At 38.9% G+C, this 18,780-nt stretch overlaps 1 protein-coding gene across 1 annotated transcript; it reads left to right on the top strand.

Moving 5' to 3' along the window:
- The first annotated feature begins 1,112 nt into the window (after positions 1–1,112).
- Positions 1,113–18,772, top strand: LOC127444567 (fez family zinc finger protein erm-like). The gene is made up of 4 exons (XM_051704014.1): positions 1,113–2,983; positions 3,289–3,440; positions 8,123–8,234; positions 10,321–18,772. The coding sequence occupies exons 1-4, from the start codon at positions 2,728–2,730 to the stop codon at positions 12,309–12,311; spliced, it is 2,511 nt and encodes an 836-aa protein (XP_051559974.1). The 5' UTR covers positions 1,113–2,727; the 3' UTR covers positions 12,312–18,772.
- Positions 18,773–18,780: the final 8 nt, after the last annotated feature.

Raw genomic sequence — 18,780 nt, 5'->3', positions numbered from 1 at the left:
CTTGCTACAGTCTCTCCCTGTAGATGTCCCCCTCTCTCATTTCAAGCAATTTGATAGCATAGCGAAGTCTTTCATTTGGAGTGGTAAGCGCCCCAGACTACATTTCATTAAATCACATAGGCCTATTGACAAAGGTGGGCTAGGCCTACCCAAGATTTTGTTTTATTATTGTGCATTCGGTCTCAGACATTTGGCTCATTGGTCCCACCTGAAAGAGCCCCTCCCTGGTTCTGCATTGAACAAGAACTTCTTGCCCCTATTTTGCCATTGCACAGCCTTTCCATCAAACTGAATAAAGAAGTTAAATCACACCCCATTATTTCACATTTACACTCAGTATGGACAAAAGTGTCCAGTGTGTTTAATTCAGATATTTATCTAAATGTTGCCTCGAGCCTATGGCTAAACCCCAAACTATGCATTAATAAGTCCCCTTTTTGTTGGTCAGAGTGGATTGCGAGGGGGGTTAATTCACTCGGTGATCTTTACGAGAGCGGTGTGATGAGATCCTTTGAAAATCTGGTTCAATATTTTGGGATCCCCAGATCTCAGTTTTTTAGGTATCTTCAGTTACGCCATTTGCTCTGTACTATTTTTGGGAATAGCATACACCCCCTTAAAGCAGCAGATACTCTAGGAGAGGTGATTTCTGCTTTTGGAAAGGGCCATGAGGCATCAGTGTATTACTCCCTGCTAATTCACAGTCTGGGGGACGGAGTCTCAACCACTCTCAAGAGATTATGGGAGAAAGATTTAAACCTGGAATTGGAGGAGAGAGAATGGGCTAGGATTTTAAAAAACATAAAAAATGCATCAAGAGATGTAAGGGTGTGCCTTATACAATTCAAGATTTTACATCGGTTCTATTGGACCCCCTCTAAATTGTATAGGCTTGGTCTTAAAGACACACCCACCTGCTGGCAATGCCAATCAGAGGAAGGAGACATGGCCCATGTTTTTTGATGGTGCGCTGAGATTCAGGAATTTTAGTTGAAGGTACAGAGTGTTCTGTGTGATGTGTTGGGCATTCGGATTTCGTTTTGCCCCAGACTCTGTGTTTTGGGTGATGGGGCGGTCATCGACGTAGGTGATAAATACATAAAAAATTGGGTCCTCACCAGTGCAATGATAGGCAGGCAGATTGTTTTAAGGGGTTGGAAGCACATCTTATCACGTGGCTCATTGTGAATGACACTGCGGAGACTCCCAGCATGTGGAGGCTCATGCTACTCTCCACGATCCACGCACAACTTACCACACGCCCCATTGAGAGCAAGAACCACTAATCACGACCATGAGGAGGTTACCCCATGTGACTCTACCCTCCCTGGTGACCGGGCCAGTTTGGTTGCTTAGGAGACCTGGCTGGAGTTCGAACTCGCGACTCCATGGGTGGTAGTCAGTGTCAATACTCGCTGAGCTCCACCCCCCCCCCCTTTAAAGTACGATGCATGGCCCATTTGAATACATTGTATCCAAGCTTTACACGAGGCTTTTTTCCTATTTATGTCTCTATAAACGCTCAAAGAAACATTATTTGTCAGTAGGAATTTCAGCAACAGCGAGTAGATTCGTCTCCATGTTGTTTTTGACTACATAAAAGCTACGTGTCGTTTGATTGGTTGTGAATAAATTCAGCTCTAATTGGTCAGTGACAAGCGGCAGCAATGGAAAGATCAAATATTTTTATCTTGTGTGGTGCGCGCTGCAAGCAGTCATGCACAACAAAGCAGTAGGTTGTATTACAATTGGCCTACACAGTATTTTTTTTCTTTTTCGTTTATATATATATATATAATTACGACCTGGACTTACACTGACACCTCTGTGGATGCAGCATTATTTAAACGCAGTAGTTTTTGGTTTCTGATGCCATTGTAGAAATTGACAGTCAGCCATGGATTAATTTAATCCACGAGTTCCAACAGGCCGGTTACTGAGATTAAGCAAGTAGTATTCGGCTGGTCATGTGATCATAACGTGGCAGCCCCCACTAGCGGACCCTCTCCATGTAAAATAAAACAGCTTTTGTAAGGTTACTAATATGTTTGAAGTCTTCATCTCACAGGAGTGCTCATGATTTTATACATATATTTTAAAATGACAATTCATTTCTTAATAAGTGAAACATTTTAAATTAGGAAAACATTACTAAGTGCACCTTTAAAGGATGCAACTCTCATCAAATTTCTACTGTGCCCAGGGGTGCACAAAACAACAAATTTAGCAAAGCAAATGCTGAAAACACAATGGAAATAAAAAAGCACAACGAAATTAAGCCACAACACAACAGAAAAGGCGTTCACAACACAACAAAAATAAGACGCAACCCAACAGAAAAACAACACAATGGAAATAAACCACAACACAACGAAATCAAGCCACAGCTAAATAAAGCAAACACAACAACAACAAAAATAATAGTTTAAAAATTGTGTTATGTTGCGGATTATTACGTTGCGTTGTGGCTTAATTTCGTTGTACTGAATTTTTTTTTTTCGCTTTGTTAATTTTGTTTTTGTATTTTGTGCATCCCTAGGGCACCATAACTTCCCTTTTCAATGAAGCCTTCTATAAATGGTATTTAAAATTCAGTGCGGAAGTTTAAAATCCCGCCCTCCCCTGGATGCGTCATTGTAAACCTCGTCGCTTCTGTCACAAAGACCATAACATCTGCTCGTATCTACACATTAAATTAATCCGAATTTGACTAAGCCGAATGTGAGGATGGAAGAATACGAGGCGTTTCAAGCCCAGTTCACATCCATAATGGCAACAATCTTACAGACCGCTGTCAGGGAAGCAACACAACTTTTTGAAGGCACTTTGCAGCACTTGAAAGCGGAGCTGGTGCAACTCAGAAGGGAGAATGTCAAGCTGAAGAAAGGTGATTCATCCAGCCAAGTCAAAATGAGATGCACTGGAGTTGGGAATCAGAGGAATGACAGTGCTTCTAAAAATCGCGATGTTGGCGTGCAGTGTGGTAGGTCTTTTCCCTTACACGATGTCTGGGTTGTGGCGTTCATTAAACACTTCCTGGAAAGTTATAACGACTTTTAACGGCGGATAGAAACTTAAAGTAAGCACCAAAAAGCACGACTAATTACTAATTTACTACTCTTATAATTTATTCTTTATGAACACCAGTCATTTTTAATGGATGTTGGGAATGTACCAGCGAACAGCAGCAGCTACGCGTGCCATTATTTAGTATTTTAAACGTTTAGAATGATTCCTGCAGGTTTCGTCTGTGGGTAATACTTTGTTCCACTAATGTTTGTTTGACAGAAAAGGCCATTTTCGTTGACCGGGGCTGTAACACTCTTCAGTTTATAGGACAACGTCTTCACGTTGGAGACATTACAAGTGATAAACTGGCAGAGCTGTGCACAAATGAGGATGAAAATAGACAGCTTGCATTGCTCCTCATCAAACAAGAGGTAAGAAAAGAAATATCTAGGCTCACTGATAGTCTTTTCAGTAAAAACTAAAACTACTACACATTTATGTGTTTTCTGGACATTTCATTTATTATATGTTTGTTTTTTCAACTGGCCCCACCACACACACACACACAAATTCTTTTTAAAATGTATACATTTTATAATATTATATTTTATAATTGTGTATTTATTCACTTATTTTTAGCAATGCATTATGTTTACATTTTAAAGGAAGAGTTCTCCTAACATTTTCCATCAAAATCTCACCCTCGTACTTTTCCAAACTCGTATGACTTCCTTTCTTCTGTGGAACACAAACAACGATATTTTGAAGAATGTAGGAAGTGTTTTTGTCCATACATTGAAAGTCAATGGGGTCCAAAACTTTCAAGCTCCAAAAAGGACTTAAAGGCAGCATAAAAATAATGCATATGACTCAAATGGTTGAATCCATGTTTTTTTGAAGTTTCAATCACGGTGGGAAACATATCAAAAAGTATTTTTTCTCTATTAATCTTGGCATCCGCAGTGACCATGGCACATTCATGAGAGAAGTTTGTTCACATACTTCCTAGTGATTGATGTATGCATAGATTGCTGTAGACAAATCAGACACAGTGTGGCCAGGTTTGTGTTTTGAAAATACAGGGGGAGTTGATACTTTTATGTACCACGGCGCACCAAAATGTTAAAGGTAAACACTACAAAATGAAAATGCAACGTCTCATTGATGTACAATGATGACGGGATTGAGGACATCGCAACTGCATGAATTGTCAAAGCATTTCCCTCTTGAAGCCTGCACTGTGGTCCAGTTTGACCAGATGTCAAGATTTACAGTTGAAGTCAGAAGTTTACATACACTTAGTTAAATCCTTAAAACTCATTTTTTAACCACTCCACAGATTTAATATTAATCAAATCAATCAAATCAAATCACTTTGTCACACAACCATATACACAAGTGCAACAGTGGATGAAAGTCTTGGGTGCAGTTCCGAGCAACATAGCAGTCATGAAAGTGATGAGACATATACCAATTTACAATAAACATCAGATTACACAACACAATTTACATATCTAATATACACACAATTACACAACACAATATACAATAATAATATACAATGTACAGTATACAATACACGCAATATAGAATACACAGTATACAATAAAAATAGTATATATAAAATATACAGTATGTTGTATTGTGCTGTATTGACATTCAGGCTGTCGGTTGATAGTCAGCTGCCAATATTGTTAAGAGAGAATATAATTTATGACAGTCCAGTGTGAGATTAATAAAGTGCAGAGCTGATGTATATTGACCATAACAGATCAAGTGTTCAAAAGTCTGATTGCTTGGGGTAAGAAGCTGTCATGAAGTCGGCTGGTGATGGTAGCAGTGAGAGCAGCCTATGGCTCGGGTGGCTGGAGTCTCTGATGATCCTCCGAGCTTTTTTCACACACCACCTGGTATATATGTCCTGGAGGGAGGGAAGCTCACCTCTGATGATGTGTCTGGCTGTTTGCACCACCCTTTGCAGGGCTTTCCGGTTGAGGGTGGTGCTGTTGCCATACCAGGCAGTTATGCAGCCAGTCAGGATGCTCTCTACAGTGCTGGTGTAGAACCGTGTGAGGATGTGGCGGTTCATTCCAAACTTCCTCAGCCGTCTCAGGAAGAAGTGGTGCTGGTGAGCCTTCTTCAAAATGGCCTCAGTGTGGACAGACCATGTGAGTTCCTCAGTGATGTGGACACCGAGGAACTTGAAGCTGCTGACTCTCTCTCCACTTGTGTTCCATTGATGGTGATGGGACTGTGTTCTCTGTCTTTTCTCCTGAAGTCCACCACAAGCTCCTTGGTCTTACTGACGTTGAGGAAGAGGTTGTGCTCCTGACACCAGTGTGTCAGAGTGTGCACCTCCTCTCTGTAGGTTGATTCATTATTGTCAGTGATCAGACCTACCACCGTCGTATCATCAGCAAACTTAATGATGGCATTGGAGCTGTGTGTTGCCACACAGTCATGTGTGTACAGGGAATACAGGAGTGGGCTGAGGACACAGCCCTGCGGGGCTCCAGTGTTGAGGGTCAGGGATGAGATGTTGCTGCCCATTCTATCCACCTGGCGTCTACTTGACAGGAAGCCCAGGATCCAGCTGCACAGCGAGCTGTTTAAGCCCAGAGCCCGGAGTTTCACATCAATCTTGGAGCTTTATTAGAAAACTATAGTTTTGGCAAGTCGTTTAGGACATCTACTTTGTGCATGACACGAGTCATTTTTCCAACAATTGTTTACAAACGGATTGTTTCACTTTCAATTGACTATATCACAATTCCAGTGGGTCAGAAGTTTACATACACTAAGTTAACTGTGCCTTTAAGCTGATTGGAAAATTCCAGAGCAATTAGCCAATTAGCTTCTGATACGAGGTCTACTGAATTTGAGGTGTACCTGTGGATGTATTTTAAGGCCTACCTTCAAACTCAGTGCCTCTTTGCTTGACATCATGGGAAAATCAAAAGGAATCTGCCAAGACCTCCAAGTCTGGTTCATCCTTGGGAGCAGTTTCCAAATGCCTGAAGGTACCACGTTCATCTGTACAAACAATAGTACACAAGTATAAACACCATGGGACCATGCAGCAATCATACCGCTCAGCAAGGAGACACATTCTGATGCCTAGAGATGAACGTAGTTTGGTGCGAAAAGTGCAAATCAATCCCAGAACACCCAGACCATGTGAAGATGCTGGAATAACAGGTAGACAAGTATCTATATCCACAGTAAAATGAGTCCTATATCGACATAACCTGAAAGGCTGCTCAGCAAGGAAGAAGCCACTGCTCCAAAACTGCCATAAAAAAGCCAGACTATAGTTTGCAAGTGTACATGGGGACAAATATCTTATTTTATGGAGGAATGTCCTCTGGTCTGATTAAAAAAAAAAAAATGGAACTGTTTGGCCATAATGACCATCGTTATGTTTGGAGGAAAAAGGGTGAGGCTTGCAAGCCGAAGAACACCATCCCAACCGTGAAGTTGTGGCATGAGAGGGATGACGTAAGCTCGCTCGTAAGGTCACGCGTCACGTGGAGGAGGAAGGAAGCGCGTCACTGTTTACAGTTTTTTTTTTTATTTTTATTTTTTTATTATTTTTTATTTTATATTGTTTTTGAAATTGTTTTGGTTTGTGAACGGCACAAGTTTCTCTTGTAAACAATGACGCACTTCCTGACTCCTACTCCACGTGATGCATGACCTTACCAACGAGCTTACGTCATGCCTCTCATGAACGCACGTCACAGAGATGTACGGAAGTGAACATTTGTAGTTAAAAATTATATAAGTATTGTTTTGTTTCTAAAAATAATCAATCGTTTGGGTTCAGAAGAACTTTATTTGTTGACTGGAGTCATGTGGATTATTTTGATGCACCCTACATATGCATTTTGGACTGTCAAAAAATGGAGGACATTCACTTGCATTGTTTAGAGGTGGAGGCCTGAAATGAAATCCTAAAAGTCTTAAATTCTTTTTTTGATGAAGAAAGAAACTCAGATACATCTTAGATGGCCTGAGGATGAGTAAATTATCAGCAAATTTCATTTTTGGGTGAACTATTCCTTTAAATATCTTAAATGATACAACAAAAGTCTCAATTATCATTCATCGAGTTATAGCGGAAAGACAGGAATCTTGCTATGAATTAATGTGATTATCAAACTTCAAAAGATTATGATCTGATTAAATAAATGCATGCACGTCCTTCAGAGTGAAAAAGCGGCACTGTTGTGTTTTCTCCAAGCATGTGGGGGGTTTGTGAGTATTTCCTGCTTTTGTAGAGCAGTTCGCAATCATTAGGCCATATCGGAAATTTATGTCAAGCAGTACTAATGATCAACTGTTGATGATGATGATATAGTGTTGAGGAAATATGACAATGTTTATTTTTAATTGTTTATATTGTAATATGTTTGTTTATATTGTAATACGATTATTGTAGGAGTGCATATTTTATTTCCCTTATCTGTTTGAATGAGTAGCTGGAAGCATTAATTGGTATTTTGATTCCACCATAAACTGCATCTGGAATGTAATTAAATTTGGACTCTTGTAGCCTCTGTCTGGCCCTTCCCATCACAGGAAGGAAAGACTAAGAATATTTAATATAAGCTACCAATTTTAAAAACTATTGGCAGGTTAATTGTCTTTCTTACAACATATTATCGTATTGGCAAAATCCTATATTGGTCAACCTCTAATTTGTATTTATTTATATAATGGTACATAAACCAATTTGAATGTGATTATATACTGTTTAAAACATATTTAACTTGTATTTTTAACTTGCATATATATTAACGTGTTTTACTGATAAGCATTGTTAAGGCCATGTTGAATGTGTGCCCCAGCCTTTTTAAGTAAGAGTCTGATACATGATTTATTTTAAGATTGTGTGTGTTTGTTTTGGTATGGGGATACAGTAGTAATTTTATTTGTTTAGGTCTTGAAAAGACTTAAATTTTATTTTAAAAACTCTGCAGCAACCTTGTTATGTTCTGCAGAAGTGAGAATGTCATAAGAGTTTGGGACAGCATGAGTAAATGAGAGATTTTTTTCTTTTTATCATCCTGTTCATGTTCACTACATTCTAAATTTTGTTCTTGGTCTTCAGCCTCAAGAGACTGAACGTGACCACTACAAACCAGGATACTTTCTACTTAAGCAAGAGGGTGCTGAGCCAATACTGGTGCGCAGAGAGCCAAATAACGACACCATGGAAAGAGGTACAAGAGTAAATCATAAATTGGGCTGAAAATGTTCTCATATTTTATATGCTGTTCCGCCATATATTGAAAAAATGTACTTATTATTAAGGATGGGCAAGAATACCCAAGTACCGTAAAGCACTCCGGGTACATTGAGGCACTTCATTCTGTTTTCAGGATGTGCGCAAGCGGTTTTGTGCTGCTAAGTATTGGAGCCTTTCTTATCTCTTACTTTTTTTACTTTGATAGTTTTCTGCAAAAAGATGTTATAGCTATTTAGCCTATTTATTTATTAAATATTCTTTAGCTACCATGTTTAAGTGCTGCGCTTGGTGTCCGTATATCCCTCTGAAACGTGTCTGATCGGGGTCATCTGAACATACACTGCCTGGCCAAAAAGAAAGTTGCTGTTTAGATTTAAATAAGCAGATACTTGGATCATTATTGCATTGATTAATATGCTTCAGCTGGCAACAATTCCTTTAACCCTAACTGATACAGTGTGTAGCTTCTCATTTCTTAAACAACCATGTCGGAAGATGTATCCCGTGGTCATGGAAAAGATGTTACTCTGTTTCAGAAGGGCCAAATTATTGGCCTGCATCAAGCAAAGAAAAAAACTAAGGAGATTGCTGAAATCATTGGAATTGGGTTAAGAAATATCCAACGCATTATTAAAACCTGGAAGGATAGTGGTGAACCATCAGCTTTGCAGAAGAAATGTGGTCAAAAAAAAATCTTGAATGATCGTGGTCAGAGATCACTAAAATGCTTGAAGTCACATCGTTAAAAATCGACAGTAGAACTAACTCACAGCTATGTTTAATAGTGAAAGTAAGAGCATTTCCACACGCAAAATGCAACGAGAACTTACAGGAGTGGGACTAAACAGCTGTGAAAGCAACTTGTTAGTGAGGCTAATTGGAAAAAATAACTTCAGTTTGCTAGGGAGCATAAAGATTGGACTGGAGCAATGGAAAAAGGTCATGTGGTCTGATGAGTCCAGATGTACCCTATTCCAAAGCGATGGGCGTGTCAGGGTAAGAAGGGAAGCGCATGAAGCAATGCACCCGTCATGCATAGTGCCCACTGTACAAGCCTCTGGAGGCAGTGTTATGAACTGCAGTTGCTTCAGTTGGTCAGGTCTAGGCTCAGCAACGTTATGCAGCAATAAAATAGTCAGCTGACTACCTGAATGTACTGAATAACCAGGTTATCCCATCAATGGATTTTTTCTTCCCTGACAGCATGGGCATTTTCCAGGATGACAATGCCAAGATTCATCTGGCTCAAATTGTGAGAGTGGTTCAGGGAGCATGAGGAATCATTTTCACACATGAATTGGCCGCCACAGAGTCCTGACCTTAACCCCATTGAAAGTCTTTGGGATTTGCTAGAGAAGACTTTACGGAGTGGTTCGACTCTCCCATCATCCATACAAGATCTCGGCCAAAACTGAATGCAACTCTGGACAGAAATAAATGTTGTGACATTGCATAAGGTTGTCAAAAGAATGCCATGTTGAGTGAGCGCCGTAATCAAAGCTAAACAAAATATTTTTTTTTTTTTTTTTTTGGCCAGGCAGTGTAACATAGCCTAATTATACATGGGTTCCTTTACACTGACTAGACAACTAGTTATTCAAACAAACCCCTGACTATCTGTTGATTATGAAAATGTGCAGTTTTGCACATCCCAAGTGCCTTGCTGTCTCTTGGTTAGAGTCGGGACAGCAACAGCACTCAACACTTTTTGGAGAGGATTAGGGACGTTGTTGTTTTCAGAACAACAAGACAGAGCCCAACTGATGAAATGGACTGGAACAGAATGCATAGGTCTTGAGACAAGGTTTTTAAAGGTTGTACTTTATACACCATCTTAAAAATGTGTTACACTGTAAAAAAAGCAAGACTTAATGCTATGGCCAAAGATATTCATCTAATTCATATGTATTTATACCAACAATTGAAAATAGCATTAACTCGCTCTATTGCCCCTATCCCACCCTGAGTAGTCAAAGTGACCAAAAGGCACATCCTCTATATTTCCAAGTATTCTTCTTCATGTTCTCCTCTTTTGAATCTTCACCTCTCTTTATCCACAGTCGTGATCCCAACAACATTTCAAACAAGAAGCAGGCACTATGGCAACTCTGGGGGAAAATCACCACCATTAGTGACTCGTTCCTCATGTAGTCACAGAGTGAATCCTTGTGGTCACCAATCCAACCGGTGTACCTGCCCAGCCCGAGGTACAGCTGAAAGAACATCAGAAAACAGAGATGGCTCGTCTTCCCTAAATGAAAAAGAACGAGAAAATGCATTTGCACCAGTCGAGACATCAACTATTTCAGTACAACATGCCAATTCAACCCAGAATCTTGTTTCCTCGGTTGAGATGTCTGTGCCAATGATTGAGCTGTCTGGTGCTCCAGGTTGCACACCAATACCTCAGGTTCACCGTCGACCAAATCAGAATCCTGAAACAATAAACCAGACCATTTCACCACAGACCATTAAGTCACTAGCCCAGGAGGTGACTCCACTAGTACAAGCTCTCATGCCATTAGACAACGTTCCAGATACTGCAGCATCAAATAAAATTTCACCAGTCCAGGATCCGATTCTTTCGACCAGTCTTGGATTCTCTCAAACCCAGGTTTTTGCTTCATCACCAAAGATAATGCCAGTGCATTCTGCAAGTTCAAGTCCATCATTACAGTTCCCTTTGGTGCCACAACACAATCTGTCTCATGCAGCTCAGCCTTCTTATCTGCCAGTACATGTTCCATTTACTTATTCCCACAATCCAGTTACACCAATTCAGGGATCTGTCTCCTCACTTCCAGCTCTGTCAACTGGTATTCCAAACCCACCTCAACTTCTGCAATCTCAATATTCAGCACAATCCGATCAGTTCTCCTCTTCTTTGGACCAGTTTTTTCCTCCACCTGATAACACCCCAGGTTTGCTTGAATCTCTGGATACTCTGCATTTGCACTCGCCCATTGTGATGATGCCCCAAGATGCCCTAGAGCAGTCGTCTATGCCCCATTTACAGCCATCAGGGCCACTTGCACCTCTGCTAACACTGAAGGAACAGCGAGCTGCAACTTCCACCCATTCAAGTGTTTTAGGGAGAGTACCTATTATACCTTTAGAGACCGCTGTTTCTCCTGTCAATCACTTTGAAGTCTGTACTGGAGAGACTAAATCAGTTGCCATGGATGATGATGAAGACCTTCCAGAGTATAGTGAGGACAATAGTCCCACACTCCAGTCTAGACTGAGGAAACAGAGAAAAGCTTTTTCCAAATCCAAACAAATAAGTTTAGCAGATAAGGTCAGCACATTCACTTTCGAGGATAAGGGGATAAATAGGGTGCAGAAAGACTTGATTAGTGAAGCAGCACATTGTGGCACAAGTTTTTCCACAAATAACGGAAGTCAAGCATTACCGAAAGCTTTGAGCAAAACACTGCAGAGGAGTACTGAGTGTGCTGAGTGTGGAAGGGTGCTCAGCAATGCATCTGCTTTGGAGAACCACATGAGACTTCATACAGGTGAGAGGCCTTATACCTGCTCTCAGTGTGGAAAGGCCTTCCCTAGTGCACGAGGTCTTAACCGGCATGTAAAGGTCCACACAGAGGAGAAGCGGTATCAGTGTGAGGAATGTGGAAAAAGTTTTGTTTACCACTTTACCCTTACCAAACATAAGCTCATCCACTCGGGAGAAAGGCCCTTTCCTTGTAAAGTTTGCGGCAAAAGGTTTTTGGCCAAGGCAGACCGCTCTACGCATATGCGTATGCACACTGGGGAGAAGCCATTCTCTTGCACTCAATGTGGGAAGAAGTTTAAACATAGAGTTGCCCTGAATATGCACATGCAAGGGCATAGAGGGGAGAAACGCTACGTTTGCCCCCATTGTGAAAAGGGATTTGTGGATCTAGGTAATTTTAAAAGACACAAACTTATCCACACAGGGGAGAGACCTTTTGAGTGCAAGGAATGTGGTAAACGGTTTACTCAGTCAGCCCATCTCAAGAAACATGTCAACACACAACATATGTTACATGAAGCAAAACTTACTGTTTAGCAAAGTATTCAGTTGATCCATTGTGTAGAATATAACCGTATTAGACTTGATCCTAAATGCATTTTTTATGGGGAGCTGCTTTCCAAAGTTTGTCGCAGCAAAATAATGGCACATTAACAAAGTATGTGCACATAGGGGTTATCAACCCACCACATAAGACACTGATGCATCTCTGCATTAAGGAAAGCCTTGTGAACTAACCTACAGTTAATGGGTTATAATTGCTGGAAAATACTGAATTGACTTTTGTTTGCTGTAGGTTTTCACAATTTCATACTGTATTTTTAATGTTGTTTGTACACAAAAAAAAAAAAAAAACTGGCAGCTGTTGTTGCCAGAATAATTATGTAAAAAATACAGTAAAAATGTAAACAACTTTACAGAACAACCTGTAAATTTTACAGTTTAAACTGTTGTAATTTACATGACATGCTGGCACTGTAAAAAAAAAAAGAAAATTCTGTTAAATTTACAGTAAAAAAAAAAATATAATTGGGCATTCCCACAATTCCCTGCATTGTCATGCAGGGAATTGTGGGAACGCCCAATTATTATTATTATTATTATTATTTTTACTGTAATTTTAACAATTTACTCTAAAAAGTACCTGTTGTCTCTTATTAAACAATGTACATTTTTACCATTAATTATACAGGACAATCATACTTTTTACAACTAAAAATGTAATTTTTACAACATTTTATTGTAAAAACTACTGTATTGTCTTTTAAAATATATAAGAAAAATGTACTGTATATTTTAACGTTAATACTGGTAATCAATTAAAAAAAAAAATCTGTAGCATTTTTACAGTCTTTTACCATTAAAATTACAGACATTTTTACAGTGTGGGTCAAGCCCATTAAATGTTGTAAATGTTAAGTAAGTAAAATATGATGTTTTGTATTCATTTTGCAAGGTGCAATGTGAAACCTGTCTTCTGCCAAGGGATCTTTGATTACATTTTTGTAGTGAAAATCAAACTTCAAAAAAGCACATCAGATAAAGGGAAAATTTAAGTGGTATTAAATTATAATTTAATACTAGTCACATATTACTGTGCATTTGCACATTAAACACCAAGTTGTTATGTTTGGAAGTGTTTGAAAAAAGCTCTGCACCCCTGTCCTGTCTAAAATCATGGGGGAAAAAACAGTTAAACTCAGAAATAGATTTGTTAACAATATCAATTGATTTTGCATTATTTTATGGCTTCATACAGCTCTGTACTCATTACATTGCCTTCTTTAATGGCAGAGCCAAAGATTAAGGGTCAAAACAGGAAAGAAATAACCTCTTATGACTCTGAAAACTCTAAAATATATATATTTGTTTCACATAATGAAAGTGAATGGTGACTGAAACTGTCTAATTGCCTTTTATGTTTCACCAAAGAAAAGAAGTTATGTTTGGAACAACATGAGGGTTAACTATGGTTTAACTTGTTCACATGATGCATATTAATCAGAATTTCTATATGCATGTAAATGTGGTCAATGATCCATTAGGTTTTTTGTAGCTGAGCCTTTTTTTATTTTATTTTATTTTATTTTATTTTTTTGTAGTTTACATTTTCATTTAATTTGTAGCTGCTCCTTAATGTTTTCCCTCCTCTTGTTTTCGTAATGGCTGCTCCTTTCATATTTTGCTGCTCCTTTTATAATGGCTGCTTCTTTCCTGCTTTTGGTCCTCTTTTTTATAATAGTTGCTCCTTTCATTTATAAGAGTTGCTCCTTTTAGTGTTTTTGTTGCTTCTTTCGTTTTTATTTTTTTATTTTTTATAGCTGCTCAATTTGGATTGTTCTGCTGCTCCAAGTCCTTTTAATTTTTTTTTATAGTTCCTCCTTTGATCATATTTGGACCTACTCCAGGGCTGCTCTCCCAACCAAAACATATAAAAGTACCATTTCTGCAAACCTTCAAGCTCTAAGCAATGAAGCAGCCTGAACTAAAAAAAAAATAAAAAAAAAATAAAAAAGCTAAACCTTTAACCTACAGTACATAAACTAAAAAGATAAAAAATATAGCAATTGAATGCATTCATAATGAATGCTACTTTTAAAAGACAGTCACACAGGTTGTGCTCAGAGTTGTAGTATAACTGTACTAGTCCCTGGAAGGTGACTGAAGCACTGTGCTTGTAGGAGGGAGTCATCATGACCCGAGGAGGCACAAGCTGGATGATTGAGGGCCAGATATTATTAGAAGAGGAAGAGCACAAATGGAAGGCTACAATCTCACTGTGCTTCAAACCTACAAATACAAGTAAAAGAACTGTTTCTGCAAACGTTCAAGGACTAAGCAACTGTTGTGTCTAAACAATTGCCCAAGAACTTGATCTACAGTACTTTCCATTTCCCATTTATGTCTACACACTTAACAAATGTTTTCTTTAGGGCCACACCATAAATCAATTATAGCTCACCATAACTCATTTAAATATTTTTCACGGATCCATGGATACCTTAAGCACAAAAAAATAAGCTCCTCATACCTCTTGTGATTCAACTCTTCCTGGATCCCTTGTACTGTATCATTGCTGCCTCCTCCTTAGCCAGGGTATCCTTTTCTTTGCAGCTACACTCTGTGCAGCAGACAATATCAGCAGCTTTCTCCTTGAACGCAAGTCTTTAAGATTCGGCTGTTCGGGAATGCTCTCCACTTTCCACAGAATTTTTGGGCTTCATAGGCTCTGCTGTGGCAGGGAGCTCCAAAAACAGCAGGGTTTCAGCTGGCAGCATGAGTTTCACCCCAAAGCCTGGAAGCTCCAAAGTGGCCTGCAACTCCTGTAGCTAAGAATAAGCTGCTGAGAACAAAGCAGAATGGGAAAATGACATATATGTTCATCAGGGTAGTGGGCCATTCAGAATTTATTTAAGAATGCCAATCCAATAAAAGTATATACTTTTATGCTTTTTTAATTTTCACTAATATACTAAGAAATTAAGTGTTTACTCCTCACCATTCAGGGCAGCTGGTGAAGGCTCTAGAGAGATATTGCGGAACATGAGCATTCTGGAAAAGTGCTCGATTGGGAAAAGGATGGTTCTCTTGGGTCCATCAGTGAAGGCCACATTCAGGATTTTCAGTGCTTTGATTCGCACATACCTACAGTTGAAGTCAGAAGTTTACATACACCTTAGCCAAATACTTTTTAAACTCAGTTTTTCACAATTTCTGACATTTAATCATAGAAAACATTCCCTGTCTTAGGTCAGTTAGGATCACTATTTTAAGAATGTGAAATGTCAGAATAATAGTAGATATAATTATTTTTTTCAGGTTTTATGTCTTTCATCACATTCCCAATGGGTCAGAAGTTTACATACACTTTGTTAGTATTGGTAGCATTGCCTTTAAATTGTTAAACTTGGGTCAAATGTTTTGGGTAGCCTTTCACTAGCTTCTCACATTAAGTTGCTGGAATTTTGGCCCATTCCTTCAGACAGAACTGGTGTAACTGAGTCAGGTTTGTAGGCCTCCTTGCTCGCACATGTTTTTCAGTTCTGCCCACAAATTTTCTATCGGCTTGAGGTCAGGGCTTTGTGATTGCCTCTCCAATACCTTGACTTTGTTGTCCTTAAGCCATTTTGCCATAACTTTTGAGGTATTCTTGGGATCATTGTCCATTTGGAAGACCCATTTGCAACCGAGCTTTAAATTCCAGACTGATGTCTTGAGATGTTGCTTCAATTTATCCACATAAATTTCCTTCCTCATGATGCCATCTATTTTATGAAGTGCACCAGTCACTCCTGCAGCAAAGCACAGCCACAACATGATGATGCCACCCCCATGCTTCATGGTTGGGATGGTGTTCTTCGGCTTGCAAGCCTCACCCTTTTTCCTCCAAACATTACAATGGTCATTATGGCCAAACAGTTAAATTTTTGTTTCATCAGACCAGAGGACATTTTTCCAAAAAGTAAGATCTTTGTTCCCATGTGCACTTGCAAACTGTAGTCTGGCTTTTTTTTTTTATGATGGTTTTGGAGCAGTGGCTTCTTCCTTGCTGAGCAGCCTTTCAGGTTATGTCAATATAGGACTCGTTTTACTGTGGATATAGATACTTGTCTACCAAGGTCCTTTGCTGTTGTTCTGGGATTGATTTGCTCTTTTTTTTTTTGCACCAAGCTACGTTCATCTCTAGGAGACAGAATGCATCTCCTTCCTGAGCAGTATGATGGCTGCGTGGTCCCATGGTGTTTATACTTGCGTACTATTGTTTGTACAGATGAACGTGGTACATTCAGGCGTTTGGAAATTGCTCCCAAGGATGAACCAGACTTTTGGAGGTCCACAATTTTTTTTCTGAGGTCTTGGCTGATTTCCTTTGATTTTCCCTTGATGTCAGGCATAGAGGCACTGAGTTTGAAGGTAGACCTTAAAATACATCCACAGGTACACCTCCTATCAGAAGCTAATTGCTTAAAGGCTTGTCATCATTTTCTGGAATTTTCCAAGCTGCTTAAAGGCACAGTTAACTTAGTGTATGTAAACTTCGGACCCACTGGAATTGTGATATAGTCAATTAAAAGTGAAACAATCTGTCTGTAAACAATTGTTGGAAAAATTACTCATATCATGCACAAAGTAGATGTCCTAAACGACTTGCCAAAACTATAGTTTGCTAATTGTAAATCTGTGGAGTGGTTAAAAAATGAGTTTTAATGACTTCAACCTAAGTGTATGTAAACTTCTGACTTCAACTGTAAATACAGAAACATTAAGAAAATCTGAGGTGTTCCAAACACATACTTGTTTTGTATGAGTGCCAAACTACTACTAAATTGTTGGCACAGACTATCTGTGTTTATATACGCACTTACCTGATAAACATGTCTTTCAAGTGTGCAACCGGCCAAATAGGAAGCTGCATTCACAAGTTTGAAGAATCGAACACAGTTATCTGTGTTCAGTGCTTCAAAGGCCTGCACAGCAAACTTCACCTCGCACTACTTTACGGAACCGCTGCACCTCACTGCACTGACATACACAACAAAACAATTTCAATCTTTTGCTTTTCTAACTCTGTCTAATGGATGGGGTTATTTTCAAAGAAAGAGTAAACCAGATTTCAACAAAATTTTACCAAAGTATATTGCCATCATTGAGTTGCAGAAGAACAATGAACTGCTGGAACTCTGCCTCAGTGGCACAGTAGATACCCTTGGTGGCTAGCACATCATACATCTGTATTAGGGTTTGCAGGCACTTATTCAGATCCTCAATGCTTATGACAAGATCGAACAGGGGTCCTGGCAGAGCTCATGTGTGCAAAGAATGTAAAATCAAGCACACTTCTCCATGATTGATACGGTTGTTGGACTACACAGATGGTGATGTGTAATGTCCAGTTTGAGAGAGGGGTTAGATTCACACAAATTAAAAACAATGACAATACTAGAAGAATGAAGAGACAGGATAAAGATAAATATATTCCAGATTGAATATTTTAATTGACTAGAAATATCTAGATGACTAGGAATTGAGGGTTTCAATAGAAAAAAAATAGAAGTTGCCTACCTTACGAATTTCTTCGACTTTGACCCAAACAATGTCGTTCCAGTCAAGGAAGTTGCTTCCATCCTTGTCCATGAGGAGAACCAGCAAGTAGTCCATGATCATGAAAACCCTCTCCTCTACAGTTTCAGCCACCAGACCAATCAGATGTTGCCCAAAGTGCCCAAAATCTACAATGGGCTCTTTGTTGTACTCAATGAAAGTGGCATCAGAGGGGGACAGATCACCAAATCTGTCGATGCACTTCATTTGTCCTGAATTCAAAGTCAGGCATTGTAATGACAAGTGATCATGACAAAGTTAAAAAGGAAAACAATATGCCAGCAAAACACAAAAGTATTTTAATAATAAGATTTTCAGCACAGTTTTAGATTAATGAAAAGTATTGATAGTGTGGTTGGTCTGATATAGATGATAAAAAGCTAATTAGGGTACAACAGGGCTAAAGGCTCCACGGGGTAAAAGGCTCTTTTGATTTTATTTTCTCCCAAAACACTAAATAGCATCAAAAACTACCACATCACTTTCCTAAACACCTGTTTGTCACTATGCACTGCAAAATTTTCCTGATCCATGAGATATTTGCGTGTGGTGTCTAAAGGTTGATTTTGAGGCAATTTGATCACATTTTTATTATTTTTTTAAATGTTGCAAATTTATGTAGCTAATGAAAATCCCTAAAATTAACACATTTCTTTTGAGACAAAATACTAATTTATCATTTTCAGTTTTGTTTAAGGTCATTAAATCAAAAATTTTTCAATAACTGTGAAAGGACAGCATTTGGGGTAAAAAGCCTCCCTGTTGCAGGGGCAAAAGGGCACTATAAAACACATTGTTTTTCTTAAATGGGGTGAATAGATTTGTTATGAAAAATTTTCAAAGTGGGCTCACATTGACTCATCCAATCATAATAGAGACTGGTTTGTTTATAGAATACTTGAGA

The sequence above is a fragment of the Myxocyprinus asiaticus genome, chromosome 8 (genome assembly GCF_019703515.2).
Source record: "Myxocyprinus asiaticus isolate MX2 ecotype Aquarium Trade chromosome 8, UBuf_Myxa_2, whole genome shotgun sequence".
Lineage (NCBI taxonomy): Eukaryota > Metazoa > Chordata > Actinopteri > Cypriniformes > Catostomidae > Myxocyprinus > Myxocyprinus asiaticus.
The sequence above is the reverse complement of the archived record's forward strand: the minus strand, read 5'-3'. Positions and strand labels throughout refer to the sequence as shown.

Coding starts and splice junctions, on each gene's coding strand:
- LOC127444567 (XM_051704014.1), top strand. CDS start 2,728: ATGGAAGAATACGAGGCGTTTCAAGCCCAGTTCACATCCATAATGGCA. Junction 2,984..3,288: donor CGATGTTGGCGTGCAGTGTG/GTAGGTCTTTTC, acceptor TTTGTTTGACAG/AAAAGGCCATTTTCGTTGAC. Junction 3,441..8,122: donor TGCTCCTCATCAAACAAGAG/GTAAGAAAAGAA, acceptor CTTGGTCTTCAG/CCTCAAGAGACTGAACGTGA.